This window comes from Capronia coronata, assembly GCF_000585585.1.
Source record: "Capronia coronata CBS 617.96 chromosome Unknown acBCG-supercont1.1, whole genome shotgun sequence".
Taxonomy (NCBI): Eukaryota; Fungi; Ascomycota; class Eurotiomycetes; order Chaetothyriales; family Herpotrichiellaceae; genus Capronia; species Capronia coronata.
In genome coordinates this window covers 3,345,970-3,369,317 of record NW_006912893.1, presented here as the reverse complement: position 1 = coordinate 3,369,317, position 23,348 = coordinate 3,345,970, and the positions used below count along the sequence as shown (strand labels likewise).

Sequence of the window (23,348 nt, the reverse complement as noted above, 5' to 3'; positions counted from 1 at the left end):
GGAACAGTTACACTTGCCTCCAACACATCTATATCTGCACTACCATGCCCCCCTAAACAGGAGAATTTTTGGATACGACTGTATTATACATCGTCAAGGGACCGCGTAACATAGCGATCATCAATGACCCTACTAATTTTCCACCGTCTGGGCCTGGTGCTGCCCTCTCAGATCTTTCCCCAACCATACCGGCTGCCCCTCCACAGGGTAAAGTGTGCACTGGCGCTCCAAACTGCAATATTCATCAATGCTTGAATGCCAAGGGTCATGGATAAGTTCACAAAGAAATGTAAGCGTTGGGATCCATCAAGACTGCGAACTCCAAACCAAGAGCCAAGTGGCCACACGTCCGCAAGCGGTCGTGGTGGCCCGGACACCTGCAGGTCTGCCCACCGATTCATCAGAAAGCTGCGAGCAAGCGATCTTAGAAACAACATTTCAAAGGGAAGTAACATGGTGGACTCGACAATGGAGGCTCCAATCTGGGCCAATGTTTCAGCTGGGTGGTTCGATAACAGAGTGACCCGATACATTGGTTCATCCACATGGCGTGGCTTTCTTGACTCGTGCCGCCGATAGAAAAAGTCTTCTCTTATAGGCCGATCATCTTCGTCAATATCTGTTGGCCGACGGACAGGTCTCGGAATCGTGTTCGGCAGGGTGGCCGCTCGAGAAATGCCCAGTACCGGGGAACTAGGAGCAGGAGAACTTGCGGCTTCAGATTCAGGAATCGCGATATCAGGACCTGTCACATGGTCGCTCGGTGGCGGATTACTTCCTGCATTCGAGGGTACAGGGGAACGTGGGGTCTCCAGAGGAACAGCAGGCCGAGGAGAAGGCTCTCCCTGGACGGCGTTCTCTGTGCCACTCTCAAGAGCACCATTCGCGCTGCCGTCGTGATTGTCTGTCAACGAGGGCGGTGCCCCAGGTACATCGGTGTGATGTGACGGCTCCGGGACCGCTTCAACAGGGTCAGAAGTTCCCTCGGCGGCGGCATGGTTCACCGGGTCATCTTCGCTTCGTAGTGGTGCCTCGTCCTCCATCATTGGTGACGGCTCTAGCGGTTCAGGAGTTGCCGTCGACGCATCACTAGGAACGTGAAAGTTCATTTCCTCGGCTAGTTCGAAGATATCCACCATCGCATGGTCCGGATCTAGGTTATAATCGCCGAAAGCAGATCGAATGGCCATGATTCGAAGCGTCCGCGGAGCACGCCTGAACTGGACGTCGACCTCCCGATCTTGGCGCAACAGATCTCGATAGTGAACGATGCTTCGATGCATCAACTCCTCCTCGATGTCCGGACTCAACTCAACGGTAAGGGGTGTCCGCTGTGTCTGCAAGACCTTGTCCCAAAACCAAAACACTGCCGGAAACAATGTTCTGACAATCTCCGTTACACCCTCTATTCTCCAAGAGCCACGATCCTCTTGCCGGTCCATCCCCATATCGGGAATCGTGGCATCGGGACTGATGTTCAGACCGTCTTTGGCGCTCTGTAGTGATAGTCGATCTGGTCGGTCCGGCTTCACCATGAACTGGCGAGCCACTAGATAAACTCGGGTGAAAATGTGTTTCGCGACTTGGTCCAAGATGTAGGCAAGAACGAAGGGGTGGGAGGCGGCCTTTACTGCATACGATGCAATTGACAATAAGGATGCCTCCGGCCATGGCTTTGGTAACTGAATGGGCGATAAGGCGGTGAAAGGGATTAAGGATGATAAGGGCGGAGTGGCATCTGCAGGAACAAGGTGGAGGGACTGCAGAACGGCAAAGGCATGAAGTGGATATTCCGCCGCGTACCAGACAATCCGTAGGCTGGTAATAGTCAGCTTCTATCAGACAAGACAAGGAATATCTTCTTACCTGTGACAGCGAATCAATCGGACAAGGTCCGACCAATGAAGCCTGCTGGACGGGTGGGAAAGATTTGAGACTCTTTCATCCTCTAACAACGTGTCTCTCAATGCCTGACTGACACTGGTGACGGCGGCGAGCGGTAGACCACTAAAGAGGAATGCCCAGGGTCCCGAGGAGCGCCATTCAGCCATGATTATTTCCGGCATCGACAGCCCCAGGTACGACCTATAGGTCTTCAAAAGTTAGAAGCTTGACACACAACTTGGGGCTTACTTACGAGCAGTCGACGGCGAAAGCAGACTATCCATCTCGTGGATATCTTCTGAACAAGGTCCACAATGAGGCCCCAGTTGGCTCCTGCCACATTTTCTTCAAGAAGGAGCATATGCTTCTGCTTCTCGCTCATGGTTTGCCATGGTGAGCGATTCATCTTCGCTTTGCGAACCACAACGCCAACAGTCGAAAGTGCATCGTTCTCGGCTCGAATGAGCCTTCTCCTCGAAGCTTCAGAGGCCAGATTCTGTGGATGCCCTCGGAGATCGAAATGCTGGATGTAGTTGCGAGCAGTGTCATGTTGGACATTGGGTCCGAGGATGAAGTTCCCACTGTCATCCTGCAACGGTGCCTCGAAGGGTGACCTCCCCTATGAGCGGACATTTGTCAGTCTATATACACTAATAGGTTTCCCGCGTCTTGATTGCAGATAGATTGATAAATCTGATATCGAACGCCTGGGCAGGGCCCTGCTTAGAGCAGGATTAGGCTGGGACTGTGTTCGCGAAGGGTATGTTGGGACAGGCAGCCTACCAGAGCCAGCCGAGTGATATGAGCATGACGGCCCATCTTGCTTCACAGCGGGACACAGACCAGCAAGGAGCACTTGTATCAGCGTTGTTCTCGCACGGGAGGTCGTTTGGTGCATTGCGAGCACTCCCTGTCACTCAAAACCCAGTCCCACGGCGCAGGGAATAAGAATCAGGCTGACAGGTCTTAGCACTTGGGACCATAGCACTGCTTGCACCAGGCTAGAAAGCGGTCATTAAATACAGCTCTCAGACCAGAGTTCTGTCCTTGATTGGGTTTCCCAGCATTTTACAGCCTCATGAGACCCATGCAAGCAACTTGAACAGTCGAAAAGACTCGGAGGACGTCGAGGATATCAATATGTTAAAGCATCTAGCGTGCCAAGATCTGGCCACTTAGAGTGCGCTAACATACACCTTAAAATGCCAGCACCAATCAGCATTGATCATGTCTATGGTTTTTCCCCTAAGAAATTTTACGACGGCGACGAGGACTCGGACTACCACAAGCAACCGTACATTCCGCTGAAGGTGCTCTTCCTTGACCAACATTGCTCAGCTTCAAGGATAGACAGTCGACGACCAGACTATCAATGGCACCCAGCTAGATACCACCAAATTTCACCCATGGCTACGAAGGTTAATTTCAAAACCACGTTCGAGGCGGCCAAGACTATCGAGCCCATTTATACCGGCGGCGATGTTTCTCACACTTCGGATGGCGCGCTCCTGGCAACATGCGTCGAGGACAGCGTCCTGGTCGTTGAGGTGAAGACAAGCAGAGTACTATGTCGCATAGAAGGAGATGGGGAGGCCGTAACCAGCTTATGTCTTGCTCCGAATGCCTCCCATCTGGTTGTTTGTTCTCGAGCACTCTCACTACGAATATACACTCTCAAGCCGTTGGAAACCCCTCTCACTTTGTCCGCAATCCTCTTACGAACTCTCAAGCCCCATGATACTCCCGTCGTGTCTTCTGCAATCGATGCCACCGGGTCGCTGCTCGCAACTGGAGGGGCGGACGGAACCGTCAAAGTATGGGACATCAGAGGCGGCTATGCATCCCACACATTTCATGGCCATGGAGGGGTCATTTCAGCTCTGGAGTTCTTCGAGTCAGCCTCTGCCGACCCGACTTCGAAACCGAGTCGGAAACGGAAGAGTCGCGACGCCACTCAAATGGACGTCGATGACGGCCCCGCAAGTCGGTCCATTTACCTCGCATCTGGTGGCGAAGACGGCAAGATTCGGATTTGGAATCTACCAACGCGAAAATCTGTCGCGACGCTTGACTCCCATGTCAGTGTGGTCCGAAGTCTAGACTACTCTGATGATCAACATCTGCTTTTATCAGCCAGTCGTGACAGAACAATAATCCTTTGGGATGCCCAAACATGGGAGCAGCAAAGAGTCATTCCAGCGCTCGAGGTTTTGGAAGCCGCCCAGTTTCTTCCCTCCGGCCGGTTCTGCTATGCAGGAGGCGAGAACGGAGCTGTGAGAATATGGGAAACATCCACCGGTCGCGAGATCACGGCGAAACAGACGGCGGGCTTGGAAAACGATGCAATCACAGCACTTGTCCATGTCACAGCAGATGATGCGCTTCTCTCCATTCATCAGGATCAGACCATGCGGCTGCGGAGCATATCTGGCCTTCGCAATATCAAGCATACACAGTCACTGGATGTATTGCCACTGATTCGAACGATCTCCGGGAATCTCGACGAAGTCATTGATATGGCATGTGCCGGACCCGAGAGAACACTCTTGGCCCTTGCCACGAACACAGAAAGCCTCAAATTGATATCCGTTGCAGACAAAGATGACAGTTCTTTTGGCGGCGATGTCGCTCTACTTGAGGGACATCAAGACATCATAATCTGCTTGGACGTCGACTGGTCGGGGTACTGGCTAGCAACAGGTGCGAAGGATAATACCGCTAGACTCTGGAGGCTCGACCCGTCTTCTTCTTCATACACATGCTTTGCCATCTTTGCCGGACACGCAGAGTCACTAGGGGCCATTGCCCTCCCACGAAGCCCACCCGCTGACGGCGCCGCTGCGAGAGACCCAGCCCAACATCCTCCGGCGTTCCTACTCACAGGATCGCAGGACAAGACTGTCAAGCGCTGGGACACTGCAAAGCTGAAGTACACCTCCTCACAAGCAGAGCCTTTGTCAGCGGCAAAGGCCATGTTCACCAGAGTTGCGCACGAAAAGGACATCAACGCAATTGACGTGTCTCCAACAGCTCCGCTATTTGCTTCTGCCTCCCAAGACCGCACAATCAAGATCTGGTCTCTGGAAGACGGGTCTGTGACTGGCATTCTCCGCGGCCATAAGCGAGGCGTTTGGTCCGTCCGGTTCTCTCCCGCGGGAACACCTCCTCTGGCCCTGCCGGATGGAGGCTCGAGCGGCTCGCGTGGACTGCTGGTCAGTGGCTCTGGCGATCGGACGGTCAAGGTGTGGTCCTTGTCGACATATACCTGCCTGCAAACGTTCGAGGGCCACAGCAATTCTGTACTAAAGGTCATCTGGATCCCTCCGCCTACCATGCCATCCCCAGATGCCGAGTCCTCCCCAGACTCGCGTCAGCCACAATCAAATCAACCGATGATTGCGTCCGCATCCTCGGATACCCTCGTCAAGCTCTGGTCGCCTTACTCGGCGGCCGATTCTGACCACCTCCTAACCACACTCGACAACCACACCGACCGGGTATGGGCCCTGGCGGCGCCAAACGCCTACCACACAGCAGGATCGAAGGCTCGCACATATCCATATTCCCTAATATCGGGCGCCGCGGACGCCACATTGACTTTCTGGCGCGACACCACGGTACAGACGGCCACATTGGCCTCGAAACGCGCGACCGAACGTATCGAGCAGGATCAGCAACTTCAGAACCACATTTTCTCTAAGAACTACCGTGAGGCCATCACGCTGTCGTTGGCGCTTAATCACCCAGGCCGCTTGCTCCGCGTATTCCAAGATGTAGTGAACCTTCCTGATGCCGAGAAGGACAGCTCGAGTATCATGGGCTTGAAGGCCGTCGACGATGTCCTCGCAGCACTCGATCACCAGCAGGTCTTCACTTTGCTTGAGCGTGTTCGTGATTGGAACACAAACGCACGCACCGCTACGGTTGCCCAGAGGATTCTCAATTGTCTGTTCAAGAGCTATCCAGCAAGCATGTTCGTGGATATGGCCAAGAACCGCAAATTCAGCTCAAACGGAAAAGGAATGAAGGAATTGCTCCGCGCGTTGGAGGTCTACACCGAGCGGCATTACAAACGAATGGAGGATCTCGTAGACGAGAGCTACTTGGTCGACTATACGCTGAGAGAAATGGACGAGGTTGCAGGCGTTGCGGTGGGTAGTGAGGGACCATTGGCCCTCGAAAATGGCAATTCCGGCAGCGAGGATGTCATAATGGTGTAATACTATTACAGGGGACCAAAGTAGGAGAATGCCCCATGTCTGTTCTCAGATCATCTTCTATCTCGATGGCGCCGGTCGCCATTCCTGTCCTGGTCTCTGTCGCGATCTCTGTGACTGCGATGGGATGAGCCTGAATCGTACCTGTCGTCGTCTAGGTGGCGCTCTCGATGCTTGTCCCGGTGACGGTCGTCGTAATCTTCATCATTTCGCCTTCTTCGATCTTTTGACCTCTCATCGTCCTTTCTCGAGCGTGAGGTGTCGTAGTCGTGATCATCTTTGTCTCTCCTTGACCGAGAATATCCTCGATCGTCTTGGTCTCGCTTTGATGAGCCCGACCGGGGAAAACCGTTCATTTCATTGCGATAATCGTCCTTCCCTTTTCTCGGAGAGTCGCGATCTCCGTCTCGATCTCGACCACTGTTCTCCAGGTTGCGGTCTCTTCGCTTCCTCCAATCCTCCTCGGCCTTCCCTCCTTTCGACTCATTGAGTCGTTTCTGGAATTCTTCCTCCGAGATTCGCTCTCCTGTGACCTTGTTCTCGCGCATGAGTGGCGTGAAGAACCCTTGTCCTTTGGCGTTCTTGCGCATGTCTGCCTTCCCCCATGCGCCCAGCTCGATGTCTGTCCCGGCCACGGGTTTTGCTCCAATTCCAAGGAATCCTTCCTGCTTTCGGAGCTTGCGAGGATTGTCCTCCGTTTTGGGGTTCAAGTTGATCACTTCTCCGTTAGCCCGTCGCTTCTGACCCATCCCCCTCAGCATAGCCAGTCCGAATTCTTCCACGGGCATCGCAGCGTACTCTTCAAGAGTGCTCGGGTCCGGTCTTGCGGCTACATCGTCCTTGAAGTCTTCAACTTCATCTCGAGCCGAAAGCTGTATGTTGCCCCGCTGGGTTATAACGGCATTCGATCTCGGTTTGCCAGAGTTGTCGTCCAATAGCGCGTGTAGCGCCTCTTCATCCGCGGTCAACTCTTTTGGAGGGGATTCTGTTCCATTCTGTTGAGGCATGCTCGGCTGCTCAGCAGCTGGATCTGACTCTTCCGCCTGCTCTGTCTTGTCAACAAGCTGTAAGCCACTAGCTTTGCTGACTTCATCTTGTTCCACCGTGACAACATTGCCGCCTTGTTGTTTGGCTTGCACTTCGCTCGGCAGTAGAATTTTTTGCCCTCGTCGTCGCCAGTCGCTGTTCCCAGCATTCTTTATGACCAATTCCGTCCGTTCCTGCGTAGGCTGACTTAGAATAGCACCACTTGACGTGAAGCCAGTGACTGACTCGTGCCTAGGCTCTTCCTCTTCTTCGTTGTCTGAATCATGGCGAAGCGCGGCGCGGGAGCGGCCTTTGGGCGCTGCCAGTTTGCGCGAGGGTATATTTGAAGTCTGAACAGCTGGGGAGGACTTTGGCTTGCCGAAGCCAAAAGAAATCGGTTTCGACATGATTGTCAGAGGCGCTCCGGCAATGCATCTATACGCAACCTCTATCCAAGGCTGCGACTTCAATTTACATGGAAATCCGAGTCGGCAAAGTTTCCAGTGGCGCGTACATTTGAGGCGTGAATGAAGTACTAGTACGGTGAAGCACAGCCAAGAATTTCTTGTACGCGCAGGCGGCCGGTCTTCAAGTTCCTCGACCTGGCCACCACAGCCATACGCGTTGGCAAACTTCCTGTGTACAGCACCATTCTGGCCATCGCACGATCCTCGTGTGATCGTGAGGTATCGATTCGAACAGACAAGTGAGAGTCGCAGGTCAATGTGTCCTACCTCCTCTGTGAATCTCCAACGCGCCTTGGTCGATTCCGCTTGATAGATCCCGAGACCATTGAGCCTTCTCTCGCCGACCATGGCGACCACCGATATTTCGCTTCTGTCGACGTTTCAGAAACATATCGAGGATATGCGCAACCTGTCGCTCTGCAAGATCTGCATCAAGCCTTTCTACGAGCCATTTATCCTCCCATGTGGCCACACCTACTGCTACTCGTGCCTCGCCAGCTGGTTTGGTGGGTCGCATAGCAGGAAGAGAAAGAAAAATTGTCCAGACTGCCGGGCTGAGGTGAAGGTGCAACCGAGTCCGAATTATCTTCTGCGAGATCTCGTCCACATGTTCATCAGCCGAGCCGAACTGCTTCCGGAAGATGAGACCGTCCAGGAACATCAGCAGGCGAAAGAGGATGAGGCTGTCATGCTTGCCGCAGATCGCACTGGAGTCGGCCTGTTCAAGGGAGCGTTCGTGCAGCCGCGCCACCACCATCACATTGTGTCATGGGGACAAGGTATCATGGATTATGAGGATGGTGTTGTTCGCTGTCCCGAGTGCCACTGGGAGTTGGAAGATGGGCAGTGCCTCCAATGTGGATTTCTCCAATACGAGCCTGGAGACTCGGAGAGCGACTCGGAGGAAGAGTCTATAGGGTCACAGAGCCTTCATACCGTTGACACAGACTTCGATGTCGACGGTGATGACTTCGACCACGAGTTTGGCAGCAGTATGGATCCCCGCTACTATGAGCCTTACGAGGACTATGAGTCGCCTACAGACGCAAGTCAGAGTGACCTTGGCGAATACTATGGAGAAGGGTTTGTGAACGGGTTTCTCGACGACGACGATGATGATGCCAGTAGCGAGTCAACAATGACCATGTATGACCGGCAGCGGCGCACTGGCCCTCCAACAGGTCCATTTGGACAACTGGACCAGATCCGCTCCGAGAATTCTGAGCCTGGGCCTGAGCCAGGGCATGGAAGAACTGCACACTCACCCACCAACGGTGAGATATCCGATGCGCCTACCAATTACGACGAGGAATCAGAAGCATCTGAACAAGCGAACACCTATATCCCTGCTAGGACGAGGCCTAGACGGATCGTCGTAAGCGATGACTCGGAGGAAGGTTCAGAGGCAAGCAATGGCGGTGAATCGGCAAGCGAGGAAGCTACGGGGTTTTCAGATGTTGGACAAGACGAGCAAGATATAGAGTCTGAAGACTCAGATATTCGACCCCCGCAGCCATCGGCATTGCGAAGACAGCGTCTACAAGGCCAGCGAGCCAGACGAACCAACCACAGTCAGCAAACGCATACGCGAGCGCCTGGAATTCAGAGCAACCATGCCCAGGAGAATGAGAGGCAGCAGTCCCGTGGCAGTTGGCGGCCTGGTGGTCCGATCGTGAGAATCTCTGCCCCCAGAGTGATTTTCCCGCGCCGTCGGAACCGGTAAATAGACGATTTGCGCCACGATACGGTCGTAACGCGATTCTGAGCATAATGCGAAACGAAATACTGATTGGTCAATACGCGGGCTGTATCTGGGTGCCAACTCAAAATCGGGCGTACATTCTGAGATTGACAGGACGACAGGCACGATAAACTGGTTTTCGGGTTTGTAGAGAGACGATTACTCGCAGCGATGCAAAAGTTTAGATGAGACATCAATCAACCCATTGATACCCACATGATTAAACATCCCAAAGACGCCGCGCTATGCATGTGTCCCTTTGTAGCATTTCCTTTTCGAAACCTAGCCGCATCTAGGCCGCCAGAACTTGTTTGCTGGTATCGTATTCCATGTCCACAATGCCGTCCTTCTTTATCACTTTGACCGTCATTCCCTTGAAGTCGATGGGTAGTCTGCGCTGGAGCTCGTCGGTGCACATGCGGAGGATTTTCATGCCCTGCTCAAATGAAATGTCGGGATGATGATGTTTGTCGAGGATCGAAAGGCAGTAATATCTGTAGAAGTGATCAGGAACAGTCTTGTGCAATGGTGTTTTACGTTGCTTACTGAGCATAGCCATGAGCAGCATACGGAAGCTTTGCGCTGCTGGCAAGGTAGTCTAACCAGTAAAGGCTCGGCTGCTTGGTGATGGGATCCATGCCACCCAGCAGTAAATTGACGTTGTATGGCTTCCTGCTTCGTAGACTCCTGGCCAGCTCGCTACGGATGAAGCTTGCGACTGCGCTTGGGCCCAGGTCTGTCTCATTTCTCATGGTGTACAGGGCGATATTTGCTTGAATGAATTCGGTAAATTGGATCGTGTCGCCTGCTTCACCGGAAAAGGCAAGAAGAGTGTGTTTGTTCAGTTGTCTTGTCTTATCATCCGAGGACTTCAATATCGTTGCACCACGCATGGCTGCTTTCGAGGCTGCGATGATGGTGAAATCACGGCCAGTGATACCAAGGAGAACTTCCCTAGAGTTTCATGTTAGGAGGATTACTGGCAGTAGGCTTATCAGTTCGGGCTCACATTTTGAAGAGTAGAGTGCGTCAGTTGCTACAGTGGGATAGGGACCCCTCTTTGTGACGAAAGGGTTGATGCGAAGTAGAGTGAGAGTGTGCTGTTGTCGATATTGGAGGTCGGTGTCAGTATTGGGAGCCAGACACGCACGCGAAGCTCTGCCTTGCCTGGCATTTCCACTGGGGGAGGGTTGGTTCCCATCTAGGAAGGTGCGGCGAAGCCTTCCATCCGCGAGGCTGCATGTCTGTCCGCCGCCCAAAATTTTTAGAGAAAACCCAACTAACCTGAACAATGCCTCTGCGTCACTAGAAACCTCAACTCGGGGCCACAAGAGCTCCTGCGAGTGCACCATGTCTTCCTTCTTTACTACTCCAGCTTCGCAACGAAAGCGTAAAAGACCGAGCGAAAGTGCAGGCAAAGTAGCCAGAAAACGGCGTGAGGTGGACAAGCACGAACTCCGGAACGAAGGAGACCAGCGTTCACGCCGCAGACAACCCAACCCCCGAGACGCGGACGCAGACACAAACGCTGATCGTGATGGAGATGAGTCGATCTCTGGGAGTGAATCAGAGGAAGAAGTCGCACCCGAAAGTGATGATGAGTCCGTGGCTACTTCCGAAGAAGGCGAGACCGCCGCCGAACGGCGTGTGAGACTCGCACAAAGATATCTGGACAATATCAGGCAGGAGGTGGACGAAGTTGGTTTCGACGCCGAAGACCTGGACAGAGATTTGATTGCACAGAGATTGAAAGAGGATGTGGACGAAGCGAAAGGCAGACAACATAGATTGATCGCTTCGAATCTGGATTTCGCCAACGCAACTCACACGGTCTTCCGAGCAGATACAAACACCACCACCGGCGTTGCAGTGTGTCGGCCTTATGTCTACACGGTGAGCAAAGACAAGACCTTGATCAAGTGGCAGCTTCAGCCTCCGCCTTCACAATCCGGTGGAAAGGGCACCACAGCTTCACGACGACGCCGGCCAAAGCAGCTTGCATATGTTCGAGGCATCAGGGTTAGAGCGTCGGCTTCTCAACAACATGGCCATACTGGTGCCATTCTAGCGGTTGCAGCTTCACCAGATGGCAAATATGTCGCTACAGGTGGCGCAGACAAGAAGCTCATCATCTGGTCTGCTGAAGACCTGCGGCCACTAAAGACATTCACCACGCACCGAGATGGAGTCACTGCACTTGCCTTCGCTCCAGATTCATCTCAGTCTGGATTCGGAGCACAGCTTTTCAGCGGCAGCATGGACCGATCCTTGAAAACCTACAGTCTGGCTGGCGAGGACAGCCTTGCCTATGTGGAAACGCTCTTTGGCCATCAAGATCACGTCGTCGATGTCTCTGCAATTGCTGCCGATCAGTGTGTTACGGTTGGGGCACGAGACCGAAAGGCTTTGTGGTGGAAGGTCGTGGATGAATCGCTTACCAAATTCCTCGGCGACAGTTCCAAACATGACACATATCAGACTGGAAGCCTTGACTGCGTGGCGGCTCTACCTCCAAATCACTTTGTGACCGGCTCTGACTCGGGTGCTATCAGTCTGTGGAGTGTCCATAGGAAGAAGCCGCTGTTCACTATCCAGACTGCCCACGGGGTGGATGAGCCTCCTCCTCTAGAAGAAGTGACTTCCGAGACAGATCCAAAAGTGATCGAGAGGCTCAAACAGGCTGACAAGCGAAGGCCGATTGCTCGAGCGATCACTGCTTTAGCGGCTCTTCCCGGGACAGATGTTGTCCTGAGTGGAAGCTGGGAGGGATGCCTACGGGTGTGGAAGCTCAGTGACGACAAGCGAACGCTATTGCCTCTCGGTGCGGTCGGATCTGGCGCTGACAGTGACATTGCCTTGAACGGCTACACCAATGGGGACGGGGAGGGGGAGTCGACCAGTGCCTCGCCCACAGCTCCTACGCCCGTTGAGACGAAGAAACCCGAGACGGTTCGTGGAATTGTGAATTCAATAGCTGTCTTCGAACGAAGGAAAGAGATCACCAGCGAGTTTGGAGGCAAGAAAGAGGGCGAGTGTCAGGGACTCTGTATTGTCGCAGGAACCGGCAAGGAGATGAGACTCGGGAGGTGGATGAAGTTACCTCACGGGAAGAATGGTGCTGTCCTGTTTGAGGTACCGCTGCGGCAGGAGACCAAGTAGACATTCTAATACCACATTTTGACTGGAAAACTGAGGTGATCAATAACGTGTCAAGGCATTTCAGCTGCAAATCTATATAGTAGCACCTCGTCAAATCTGTCGGTCCATCAATGAGGCTCTGCAACAGCAGGTGGCCTTACGTAAGCAGCACTGAGCAGTCATATCACGTGGTCTTGCAGGCCGTGGGCTTGGCATTCCTCTTCCTGCAAAACTTCGTCTCTCAACTCTCCAGCTTTTTCTTCTCTTCTCTTCAGATCAAAAAAAGCAACAGAGCCAGCCACGACCGTCGTTTCGTCTTTTCTACAGCGACGTGTTGCCATGGGTTCTTCCGAATCCGATGGCTCTGGAGAACAACGCCTTTCCTTGTAGGAAGTTTCTCTCCCGTTGGGTCCTCTTCAGTGAGGGCGATGGGCCTGAAATGTCGATTAATAGGATACATCTACCTCCCCTTACCCAAGATTTATATATCAAGGGCAGCTCTTCTCTTCTTTCTGCAATTTCCTGCAAGACGTCGCATCAGATCCGGAAGTGAAAGAATTAGAATGAAAGAACCAGAGAAGAGTCTGGGCGTCAAGAGAGGCAGGCTCAAATGATCCAGCCTTTTCGCAGCCTCCTCGACCGATTCTCTGATGTATGTACGCCGAATCTTTGCCAGCGTGTCAGTGCAACACAGGGATGGACCACTCTTCGAAGGAGTTTCCAAGTATGTTATGGAGCGTGCACGCATTCCATCAACTGGACTCTCTTCCTGAACAGGTGGTTGTTGTCATGGTCTGTTTTGCATTCCTCAAGAGTTGTTATGTGGATCTCCTCTGGCCTGCACGGTGATCGATCACCCAAGGTAAATATCATTGATTACTCGGTACAAAACTCTCTGCATTTTCCTTTCTTCCAGCTCAGATCTTTGAGACTCGTACATTCGTTTGAAGTGCTTTCCAACACTCGGTCACTCATTTGAACCCATACTCTTGCTTTCGCCTTTCTTTCTTAACCACTTCAGCAAAGCTACAGAACTACTAGTATCTGTCTACTGCCAGTCCAAAATGAAGCCCTCAACAAGGACTGTGCCCCTCGCGGCGCTTCTGGTTGCGAGTGCGAGTGCGCAGACCAGCACCATGGTCAACGACCCACTCGACACCTCCGTCACTACTGTTTACTACTCTGTCTGCCCGACGGCTCTCACCACCACTACAACCTTGTCGAGCACGATCACCTACTGCCCCGGACCCAATTGCCACGGAGGCGGTCCCCAGATCACCGCACCACCTCAAGGCCCTTACTATGGCTCCGAGATTCTTGCATTCACTACTACTGGTCCGGATGGGAAGGTTTCCGAATACCATGAATTTCTCACTGTCTATGATCAGATCTGCTCGGATGGCACTGGCATGGAACAAGCTACCTATACCATCACCGAGGCTTGCCCATGCCATATGACCAAGAATCCCATGACCCTTCCCGAAGGCTTCACCACTACCGTCGTGGCTTGTACCGCTTGTGGTGAAAATGGTGCAGCTGCTACAGTCACTCTTACAACTCCTTGCGCTACCGGTCCCTACGCAACAGTCACCCCGGTTGTTGGCTCCGATACAGGCACTGGCTCTGGTTCAGGGTCCGGATCTGGCTCAGGGGCAGGCTCTGGTTCTGGTGCAGGCTCTGGTGCAGGCTCCGGTTCAGGTGCCGGCTCTGGCTCTGGGGCTGGTTCTGGCTCGGGCTCCGGCGCTGAATCAGGCTCTGGTGCTGGATCAGGCTCTGGCGCTGGGTCTGGTGCAGGCTCTGGTGCAGGATCGGGCTCCGGTGCTGGTTCGGGCTTCGGCTCTAGCACTGGGTCTGGTGCTGGTGCTGGTGCAGGCTCCGGTTCAGGCTCGAGCTCTGGCAGCAGCTCAAGTCCTGAAGCAGATACAGGCGCTGATTCGAACTCTGGTGCACGAGGTGGGGCCGGTGCAAGTGCAGGCGTAGGAATGGGCAGTGGAGCAAATAACAGCACTATCTCACCACCAATCACTCCTGTTGTCGGAAGCGGTCCTTCAGGCACAGGACCCAAGAGTTCAGCATATACGGGTGGCGCCGACAGGACGGCTTTTGCATTATCGGGGATTATGGCTGCTGTTGTCGGATGTCTGGCTTGGATGCTGTGATATGTGGTGAAGCTTTGGTTGCCTTCATTGAATTTGTGTTGGGAAAGAGGTTTATCTTTACATCATCTGGGACACATGGCTTCCATCATGCGTTGCAGAGCTCGATGATGCGTGTATGTTGTTCCGCTGGTCAAACTGCTAGCATATCCTCTTGATGGTGTAGTTTGCAAAGGTCGCGATCCTATTCATTCAATCTTTCTTCCATCAGACCCCCAACTGGCGCCAGGCACAATATAGAGCTAATGGATGGCAAGGCATGCGTGGTTCGTGTCAGTCAAGGCTCGCAGAGCAGTCAACGTTAACGGCTGGTGTATAGAATCGCGTCCTCGGCTCGTCCCTGTCAATCTCCAATCTACTACCGTATGTTTAGTCACTACTAGTGGTAACGATGCGAGACCATCGACCCCTGACTAGCGCGACATCGAAGAAGTCGGGTTCTCATGAGACCCTGGTTCTGGCGTCTCCGAAGGAACTGGTTCAAGGCAGGCCGGTGGATGGTGAAGCCAATCAAAGCATGAAGGCGTGAGTTGACGCCCGACTACGTGGGGCAACGCTGCGATGGACGAGTCGAACAGCGCTTCGATGGGCGCCTACAGTCGTCGAGGTGCTCTTGGAATCGGACAGCAATAAAGCAGGCCCAAGGTGCGGCCATGGCTTGAGAACAGCTAGATTCCATTCTGTTGTTTTCAAGTTGGCTCTTGCAAGCAGAGAACAGGAACAAGGAGCGCAAGTGAGAAGAGAGAGGACAAGTGCCTGTAGTGGTGCTGTTACAGCGTGCAGTGAGCGAACACTCAAGACTGCAGACGCATCCTCCCCCCGGCCTCGTCTGCCAGGATTCATTGTTACAGTTGCCGTTGCCGTTGCCTATACCTGTCTTACACTTCCTCAGCGCTCCCTTTTCACCCTCAGTCGTGCAGTACTTGTCTCGCCTGCTGCCTGCTAGGCCGGCCTTCAGGTCTCTACCACGATTTCCTTCCAACCTAAGGCCCGACCCCAGGTCTACGGCTGTACCCTCCCCCGGCACCCCACCGAGCCCACCACACGAGTCCGTGACATCCCCCAAGCCCCTCCACTTCGAAGACAAGAAGTGACCGGCGAGTCAACTGCCCGTCATGAGCGCCACAGGGCATCATGGCAAGCCAGATGGCGAAATGTTCTTGAACCATCCTCCAGGCCGCGGGTCGCCCACGATTGTCGAGCCTCTGCGCATCAACAAGAGGAATTCCCGCGCCCACTCAGTCGCCGGCAAACAAAGTCCAGCTCCTCAGCAGCCTGCCTCGAATACAACAGTTTATCCTGCGCCATCCCTGCCATACCCCGATGACCAGTCCAGGCAACAACATCAAGCCTCACAAGCAAATGGGTTGCCTGCGCCGTATCCGTATCCAGATGTGAGAAGGGTAACCTCTCCAGAACGGGCGGGAAGCGCTGGAAGTGGGCCACAACAAGAGGCGAAGAGAACAACGTCAGGAGATGGACAGCCTATACAAACTCTTGCTGAACGCCGTGGGAATATGCCAAAACCTTTGCCCGAGTCCCCAGGACCGGATGCTCCAGACAAGGAGGGACTCTTCCAGCGACCACCTCAACGCGGGGATGGTCCTTTGACAGCGCCTTTGCCAGGTGCCCAGAAGCAGGGCAGCCAACAGCAATACTGGCCGCCCCCCACGGTCTCGTCTGCAGCAGATGCTCTGAGCCGGTTGAGAATTCGAGACCCCTCCTCGATTAATCGGATCAGCTCCACTGCCTCGACATCGACCACAAGGGCTCAGCGGGGATCGCCTCCTCCGCCCGAGACCCCGATCGTGGGTCCTGGTGCACGGCCCCAGACCGACATCGAGGCTCGTTATGCGGCTTCTGGCATCGCCGGCACTGCAACATTAACAAGCTTGCAGGCGCAAAGCGTAGCCGCTCAACAAAGAGCGGCCCAGTACAGCACTCCTTCTCAGCCCGGCCAGCCACAAGCGAATGAACCACCGAGACGGCCATGGACACCCACCGAAGCACCCGGGAGCACTTCACATCCTGTTCCCACAGTCTACCAAGGAACCAGTGAGGTAAGCTCCTCGCCCCCAGCGGGTACCAGATCTCCGGTAGCGACTCAACCAGCCGCTTCTTTGCACTCACCACAGCGAGTCCGGCATCCCATTGAAAACGAGCTCTCAAGATTGCAACCCCATGACGAGCCTCCGCCCGCTTACTCTCAGGTCTTGGGGGGAGCGAACGCTGGCCGTCATGCTAATGAGAAGGAGAGGCGAAGCATTGTCGGGGCCGGCGTTCCTGCAACTGGGACAACGGCCACGACAGTAGCCACTGCAAATACAATGCCGGGAGCGCAAGTGCCAAACCAGTTGGATCATCCAGCATTTGCCAATGATCCTCGGCAGCAAAGCCAGAGTCATGCAGCTCAGCCCAATGCCAATGGCCAAATGCATCCAGTGCAGCCGGTAATGCCACACACACCTTCGCAGATACCCCCTGCGTCGCCTCCACCGCTTCCGGAGGGCTGGATTGCGCACATGGACCCAAACTCTGGACAGTATTACTACATTCATTTGCCGACGCAATCCACGCAGTGGGAGTTTCCAAAGGGCCCAACGCCTCTGAACTTGAATGACACCCCGTTGTCGCCCGTGGGTAGTATCTACCAAAACCCGTTGGCCTCTCCGGCGGGACTGTCTTTCACTCAAAAGCCGCTGGCCTCGCCTGGCCTCCCGTTGACCCCAGGATACGATCAACAGAGTGTTATGGGACTAGCAAGTCCTGCTGCCTTCACGGGGCCCCCGCCGAGCAGTGGGGTTGATCTCTATAAAGTGGTCGCGACCAATGGCGTCTACTTTGGTCCTTACCTGCGTTATGCCAACATGGATATTGACAATGGCATCTGGTATGGCTCCATCCTTTTGGTTACAGACGCGCCGCAACCTCCCACTATCCACATACACCAAAGCCTCGATCTGTCGCCCAACCCTCGCCAGCTGAAACCTGCCAACATTGCCACTCATCAGCGTTGGACATTCTTCAAGTATGACGTTGACCTTCCTATGGAGGAGTCCGAAGCTGCCAAATGGACATACGCGATCACGTCCCACCTTGGCTGCACACGCTATGAGTTCCTGGTTGCCGGCAAACACGAGACGAACTGGCGGTTTATCGCCACATCCGGGAACGACTTTTCCTTGAATGTCAACGCCAATGAACGCGCGAGGCTGGGGGGTGTCGGTTTCATGTGGAAGGATATCATGCAGAAACATGCCGAATGTGGAGGCTTCCATTGCCAATTGGGTCTGGGAGGCCAAATCTTCGCCGACAGACTTTGGAAGGAGATCCCTCTGCTTAAACAGTGGTTAGCGATGAGTGGGAAGGAAAATAGGAAGAGTGCTGTCTGGACGGCATCTCACGAAGAGGACGTGACGCATGCATACTTCCACTATTATACCAGCCATTTCGACCAGCCATACTTACGCGAAGCCTTTGCCCAGATTCCTCACGTGCTGACACTTGACGACCACGACATGTGAGTAGCGTCATTCCTCTTTTGTGGTGGTCATTGCTGACGTGAACAGTTTTGATGGATTTGGATCTTACCCGGAATATATGCAGTTCAGCAATATGTTCAAGAACATCGGGCGTATCGGCATTGAGATGTACCTGCTGTTTCAACATCACACCACCTTAGAACTCCTCCGTAACGTGGCTGACGACCGAGACTTGTTCACCATTACAGGTACTGGCTGGCATTTTGTCAAGTTTCTTGGTCCGGCGGTCGCGGTTGTAGGTCCAGATACGCGAAGCGAAAGAAACCCCCATCAGGTCATGGCTGGTCCGACTTACCAAGGCCTCTTTCCCAAGATTGCATTGCTTCCGCCGACCATTCAACATTGCATCTTGATGATCCCAGTCCCTCTCATCTATCCTAGACTTGAGGCTGCAGAGCAAATTGCTCACACCGTGGCCACGGGCAAGAAGGCGGTTACAGGAGCCTATAATGTTTTGGGGAAGGTCACAAGCTCGGTCGCTGGTGTCGTTGGGGCCAAAGGAGCAGTGGGCTCAGGATTTGACTCCGTGAAACGCGCCGTTGGCAAGTCCGGGCTAATGGGAGGCATTCTGAGTCCCTTCGGGGATATCGACGTCCTCGACGAATTGAAGGACCAATGGACACATGAGTCCAAGGTGAGTCACAACCGCATCGCTACCCTGGCTCCGACTGACTCGCGCAGGACCTGGAGCGCACCTATCTCATTCGTACGCTGCAAGGCATTTCTCATCAAAGATCGATTCGCTTCAGCTTGCTCTCCGGCGCGGTGAACACATGTGGAGCCGGCCTCGTTCATGACCCTTCACATCCTTCGGACCACAAAACAATGTATCAGCTCATCACGTCGTCGGTCGTGAACACTCCTCCGCCGGCATATCTCATGAAGTTGCTCAACAACAACAAACCACTCTACGTACCGGCCAATGGCCAAAAGTCGACGCCGTCGCAGCCGACGGACACGAAAGAGGACATGATGGAGATATTCACCCACGATGTCACCGGGCAGCCCATCACCAATCGCAAGTTGATGCCTCGGCGCAATTATCTTGCGGTGGTGGTGTATGATCCTGAGGTGGTCAACGGGACTTTTGGGCAAACAGGCATGCACCGCGGTTCGGGCAAACTGAGTCTTGCAGCCGACTTCCTGGTCCAGGGTGAGGGTGCGTATGGCAACGTGGTGAAATATGGACCTGTTGTAGTTCCAAGCCTCGAATATGGACGGTGAAGAAGCATGATTGCTGATCGGTTGCCCGAGGCTTGACGGATGTTTGAAAGGTCGGATCTAGCTCTGGATATGGTCTTTGAACGAACATAATGAGCCGACGAGCATAGCGGGCGGCGTCATGGAGATTTTTTGGGTACTCTCCGAGCTCTTCGGCGCTGGGTATTGTGATATCTAAGTGCAGATATGGTCAGTTGAATGAAGAACTTGAGGCATTCAATACCCGATCCATCATATTAATGACCTGGTATCAACAAATACGTAGGTATTTGATAGAGCCACATCTATTACTTCAACATTGTCAGTCTTGTGGTCGGTTGTTTGCAGGGGAGTTGAAGCACGGCTATTTTTCGGGGGTAAATATATCGAGTCCACCAATCCACTACGTGGTACCAGAACTGTTTCTAATTTCCAACTTTTACCTCTCTCGATCCTCCACGCCATCATTTCACTCGAAGAGCTTGCACGCAAGCCTCATCATGCGGCGGTCCGGCCTACAACGAGAAGTGCTCAAACTGTACCGTCAGTGCCTGCGCGCGGCGGGCAAGAAACCTGAGGTTAGTGAACGTCCAGCTGCGCTCGCCATCCAGCTAATGACCTCTTCCTTCAGGCTACGCGAGACAATTTTCGCATGGTGGCACGGTAAGTTGGACTGCGTTCGGGCCATGAGAAGCAAAACAAATCTGATAGCTAGACCTCCAGCCGAGAATTTCGCAAGAACCAGATGGTCGACAAGAAAGATTTCGCCGCCGTCGAGACTCTGCTCCGCATGGGGTCTCGCAAACTCGAGCTCTATTCGTCGGAAGGGGTCAAGGACATCCATTGATCCAGAGTGCTCATGCATCCCTCTAGACCTTTCTCTGTGCTGCTGTCCTGTCCATGGCTACAGTGACGGCAGGGCAAGGGAGGCTTCCCTGATGCCTGATGAGAGGGCCGTCGACGCCGTCACGTGACCATACAGAAACATATGGTAACTCGCAGACACACGACGCCACTTCCGGCAGATTCCAGCAACAGGCATATACTGCTTGCGTCCCCCCCAGAAGCATCTAGCTGATGGCGACATAGACTGCTTGTTCATGCATGCTCGACTGTCTAGTTGTCCAGTATCTTCCATCAGGCGACGATGAACGGCTATAAATCCTGGCTGGACGCCCTTCTTCCTGCAGTTCGACAAGCAACAAGAACAAGTCCTATGAATTCAGCACGAACAAGAATCATTCCTCGAGCATCCAAAATCCTCAAACCACAACCTCTCCGCACAACCACTAGAAACATGTCTCTCTTCCCAAGAATCGCATTTGGCCCAGTCCGCGTCGGTCCCAACCGCCGTGGCGCGGAACTCGCCCCCATCCTCAACCTGCTGGACGACTCGCTGGGTGAAGTCGAGAAGGCCACCCGCCAGACGTTGAACCACTTCAAGCCTGCCTTCGACGTCAAAGAGACCCAAGAGGGCTACACGCTGGAAGGCGAGCTGCCTGGCGTCGATCAAAAGGACATCAACATCGAATTCACCGACGAGTATACCTTGACCGTCCGGGGTCGGGTGGAACGCCACTCCGAATCCGGCCGTCCCAGTCAAGCCGCCATCGAGGGCGAGAAGAAGGGAAAGAAGCCTCTCAAGCCAACTGTTGAAGACGAGGAATCTGCCAACGCCAGCGAGAGCAAGGAGGTCTCACAATCACAACCCACGCAAGCGTCGGAGCCCGCCCAACCACAAGATCACTACTGGATCTCGGAGCGGTCGGTTGGAGAGTTCTCTCGCACCTTCACCTTCCCAGCCCGCGTGAACCAAGATGCGGTCAAGGCGTCGTTGAAGAACGGCGTCCTCACCATCTACGTGCCGAAAGCCCCAGCCCCTCAAACTCGACGCATCGCCGTTGAGTAAAGCAATGGCTGGGGATTCTTGAAGTCAGAAGGAACTTTTTCTGCAGCATACACAAAGCCTATCGTACCATTCAATTCACGACTGCATGACCTGGCGTTCTGCGTGGGATTTAGTTGCATACTGCATACTGCATACTACGAGGCATGGATAGCGATTTGAAGAGATGATCAGGGAGGGACGTGGCTGGTCTCTCCGCCACGGGATCTCGATTCAACCCTTCCTGAGAGTCCTGTAATAATACATGAATGATCATGATGCTCCTCAACAAATTGTCCCTGAACATTTCATTCTGTTTCTGTATCCATGTTCACTTCACTGCTCTTACGTCGTCTTTCAACTTGCCTTGTGTTCTGCTTCTCTCTTGGATATTCGTAAATCTTGGACAAGCTGTATACGTACTGCGGGTACACAAGGCACAGACTTTAGGCGGCGTGGGGGCAACGTCCGGGCCCAACCGCAGCAAATCATCATGTCAAAGGTCAATGCAGCCATGGATCCAAGAAGTGGCTGTGCACGTCTTGACTTCTTCGCCGTTTCCCGAGTAGGGATAGACACATCTCGTAGGTGTACGAGCAAGTGTGTCTCGTATGTCTGTATACGTAATGGAGCTGTGGCGGTGTTTCTTTGCCGTCACGTCGTCCTATCTTTTACCTTGCTTGTCTCGACATGTCCGATGACTACGGAAATGTCAAACCTGTCCCGCGTCCCATCGTCGACCGGCCAGCTCTTTTCCATTTTTACTCTCTCTCCTCTATCCTTCCCTCAACCATGACCTGCAGAGATCGTCGTACCGGCAGGACGTGGATTCGAATTTGGCAGATGCCAGTAAGAGAAAGATCGACGGTGATTGTACGGGGAAGTCGGGACTGCATCTGGCTCTCTTCACAATAGTATGCGAATTTCATGGAAGGGGTACGGCATGTCGTAGCAACGGTTTCATCGGACTTCGTAGAATCCCCTGCCACCCTCCTCGCTAGCAGGCATCGTGTGTAGCAGGATTGTGGCGTGAAGCCGGGCGAGCCTGTCAGAGGAATCCGCCCGCTCGCTTGCGCGTCGATTGAGACTTAGCGGTGGCTGAGGCTTGATTTGAGGGGACACAAACCTGGATTTCGAGACAGAGTGAAAGGTGTTGTGGTTGGTTGGGAGCGTGCGAAAAGGCGGGAAGTGGAAGTGGCTTGCAGTGGGTTGTTCGCTCCCCGGGCTACGCAATTGTTTATCTGTTGGGCTACAGCCAATGAACTGGATCAGAATCCAAGGCATCTCTTCTGCCAACTACTACAGTAGGTAGTATCTACGTACTGCGTAGGTACCTAGGTATCTACCTACTGCGAAGCCTGCTCACGATCCACGATCCATGATCTGAATCAATGCAGTGCAGTGATTGTCCTCCCCTTCCTCCTTCAACTTGCTAGCATACAGGTACTGACCGTTTGGCATCTGCTACTTCTCCTCCTGATACGTCTGCCTGCCTGCTTTCTCATTATGCATTGACCACTGCTGCCACCGACCTCTCCCGCCGCACCCTCCTGCTCCTCCTTCCCGCCGCACCTCGCCCTGATGTTGCTACTCTTAGCAACTTTCTCAAACTCTCCTCATCCCCTGCGGGCTGTTGGTTCAATCGTTGTCCCTGCCGCAGCCAGTTTCTATCCACTTTAGCCAGCCTTCCGTCGCTCGTTTCGGTCGGCAGAGATCTTGAATTCAAAGCCCTTCGTTCTGAACCTCAGGCTCACAGGGCCGCGGACTATTTACCCTCGTTTCCACTCCACTTCCAGGTTCTCGCCGGATCTGGTGCGGTAAAGCTGACCTCACCTGGCCTTGTCACTGCAGACTGACAGGTGCTCAGACCATCAAGTCGGTGGGCTTCACCCTTCTCCGGTGCTTCGGTGCTCGACGGCCCATACGTAGCTCCCGCAGCTGTCGTCCAAGACACCACGCAGTTCTCCCTCGCACGTACCTCCAAGTTGTCCGTCGCCGAACACTAGAAGCCATGAAGCAGCGCCTAGCATCTTAAATCCCCGCCTTCACCGAGCCCGAGCAGGACCACTCTTCTTTTTGAGTAACTCCTCTT

At 53.8% G+C, this 23,348-nt stretch overlaps 10 protein-coding genes across 10 annotated transcripts; 7 read left to right on the top strand and 3 right to left on the bottom strand.

Annotated features, from left to right (window-relative positions):
- Positions 1-167: 167 nt before the first annotated feature.
- A1O1_01188 (uncharacterized protein) lies at positions 168-2,703 on the bottom strand (the record flags this gene model as incomplete). The annotated part of the gene is made up of 4 exons (XM_007722101.1): positions 168-1,818; positions 1,867-2,093; positions 2,138-2,503; positions 2,668-2,703. 4 exons carry the CDS (start codon positions 2,701-2,703, stop codon positions 168-170), a joined length of 2,280 nt encoding a protein of 759 aa, XP_007720291.1.
- Positions 2,704-3,290: 587 nt separating this feature from the next.
- A1O1_01187 (uncharacterized protein) lies at positions 3,291-6,104 on the top strand (the record flags this gene model as incomplete). Its single annotated transcript, XM_007722100.1, has 1 exon — positions 3,291-6,104. One exon carries the CDS (start codon positions 3,291-3,293, stop codon positions 6,102-6,104), a length of 2,814 nt encoding a protein of 937 aa, XP_007720290.1.
- A 50-nt stretch (positions 6,105-6,154) lies between these two features.
- Positions 6,155-7,534, bottom strand: A1O1_01186 (uncharacterized protein; the record flags this gene model as incomplete). Its single annotated transcript, XM_007722099.1, has 1 exon — positions 6,155-7,534. One exon carries the CDS (start codon positions 7,532-7,534, stop codon positions 6,155-6,157), a length of 1,380 nt encoding a protein of 459 aa, XP_007720289.1.
- A 406-nt stretch (positions 7,535-7,940) lies between these two features.
- A1O1_01185 (uncharacterized protein) lies at positions 7,941-9,317 on the top strand (the record flags this gene model as incomplete). Its single annotated transcript, XM_007722098.1, has 1 exon — positions 7,941-9,317. The coding sequence occupies one exon, from the start codon at positions 7,941-7,943 to the stop codon at positions 9,315-9,317; it is 1,377 nt and encodes a 458-aa protein (XP_007720288.1).
- Positions 9,318-9,627: 310 nt separating this feature from the next.
- A1O1_01184 (proteasome subunit beta type-2) lies at positions 9,628-10,228 on the bottom strand (the record flags this gene model as incomplete). Its single annotated transcript, XM_007722097.1, has 2 exons — positions 9,628-9,829; positions 9,882-10,228. The coding sequence occupies 2 exons, from the start codon at positions 10,226-10,228 to the stop codon at positions 9,628-9,630; spliced, it is 549 nt and encodes a 182-aa protein (XP_007720287.1).
- Positions 10,229-10,685: 457 nt separating this feature from the next.
- A1O1_01183 (uncharacterized protein) lies at positions 10,686-12,494 on the top strand (the record flags this gene model as incomplete). The annotated part of the gene is made up of 1 exon (XM_007722096.1): positions 10,686-12,494. The coding sequence occupies one exon, from the start codon at positions 10,686-10,688 to the stop codon at positions 12,492-12,494; it is 1,809 nt and encodes a 602-aa protein (XP_007720286.1).
- A 1,043-nt stretch (positions 12,495-13,537) lies between these two features.
- Positions 13,538-14,453, top strand: A1O1_01182 (uncharacterized protein; the record flags this gene model as incomplete). Its single annotated transcript, XM_007722095.1, has 2 exons — positions 13,538-13,972; positions 14,019-14,453. 2 exons carry the CDS (start codon positions 13,538-13,540, stop codon positions 14,451-14,453), a joined length of 870 nt encoding a protein of 289 aa, XP_007720285.1.
- A 1,291-nt stretch (positions 14,454-15,744) lies between these two features.
- A1O1_01181 (uncharacterized protein) lies at positions 15,745-19,395 on the top strand (the record flags this gene model as incomplete). Its single annotated transcript, XM_007722094.1, has 3 exons — positions 15,745-18,149; positions 18,199-18,805; positions 18,853-19,395. The coding sequence occupies 3 exons, from the start codon at positions 15,745-15,747 to the stop codon at positions 19,393-19,395; spliced, it is 3,555 nt and encodes a 1,184-aa protein (XP_007720284.1).
- A 476-nt stretch (positions 19,396-19,871) lies between these two features.
- A1O1_01180 (uncharacterized protein) lies at positions 19,872-20,218 on the top strand (the record flags this gene model as incomplete). Its single annotated transcript, XM_007722093.1, has 3 exons — positions 19,872-19,949; positions 20,003-20,034; positions 20,095-20,218. 3 exons carry the CDS (start codon positions 19,872-19,874, stop codon positions 20,216-20,218), a joined length of 234 nt encoding a protein of 77 aa, XP_007720283.1.
- A 450-nt stretch (positions 20,219-20,668) lies between these two features.
- Positions 20,669-21,280, top strand: A1O1_01179 (uncharacterized protein; the record flags this gene model as incomplete). The annotated part of the gene is made up of 1 exon (XM_007722092.1): positions 20,669-21,280. One exon carries the CDS (start codon positions 20,669-20,671, stop codon positions 21,278-21,280), a length of 612 nt encoding a protein of 203 aa, XP_007720282.1.
- Between the last annotated feature and the right edge of the window lie 2,068 nt (positions 21,281-23,348).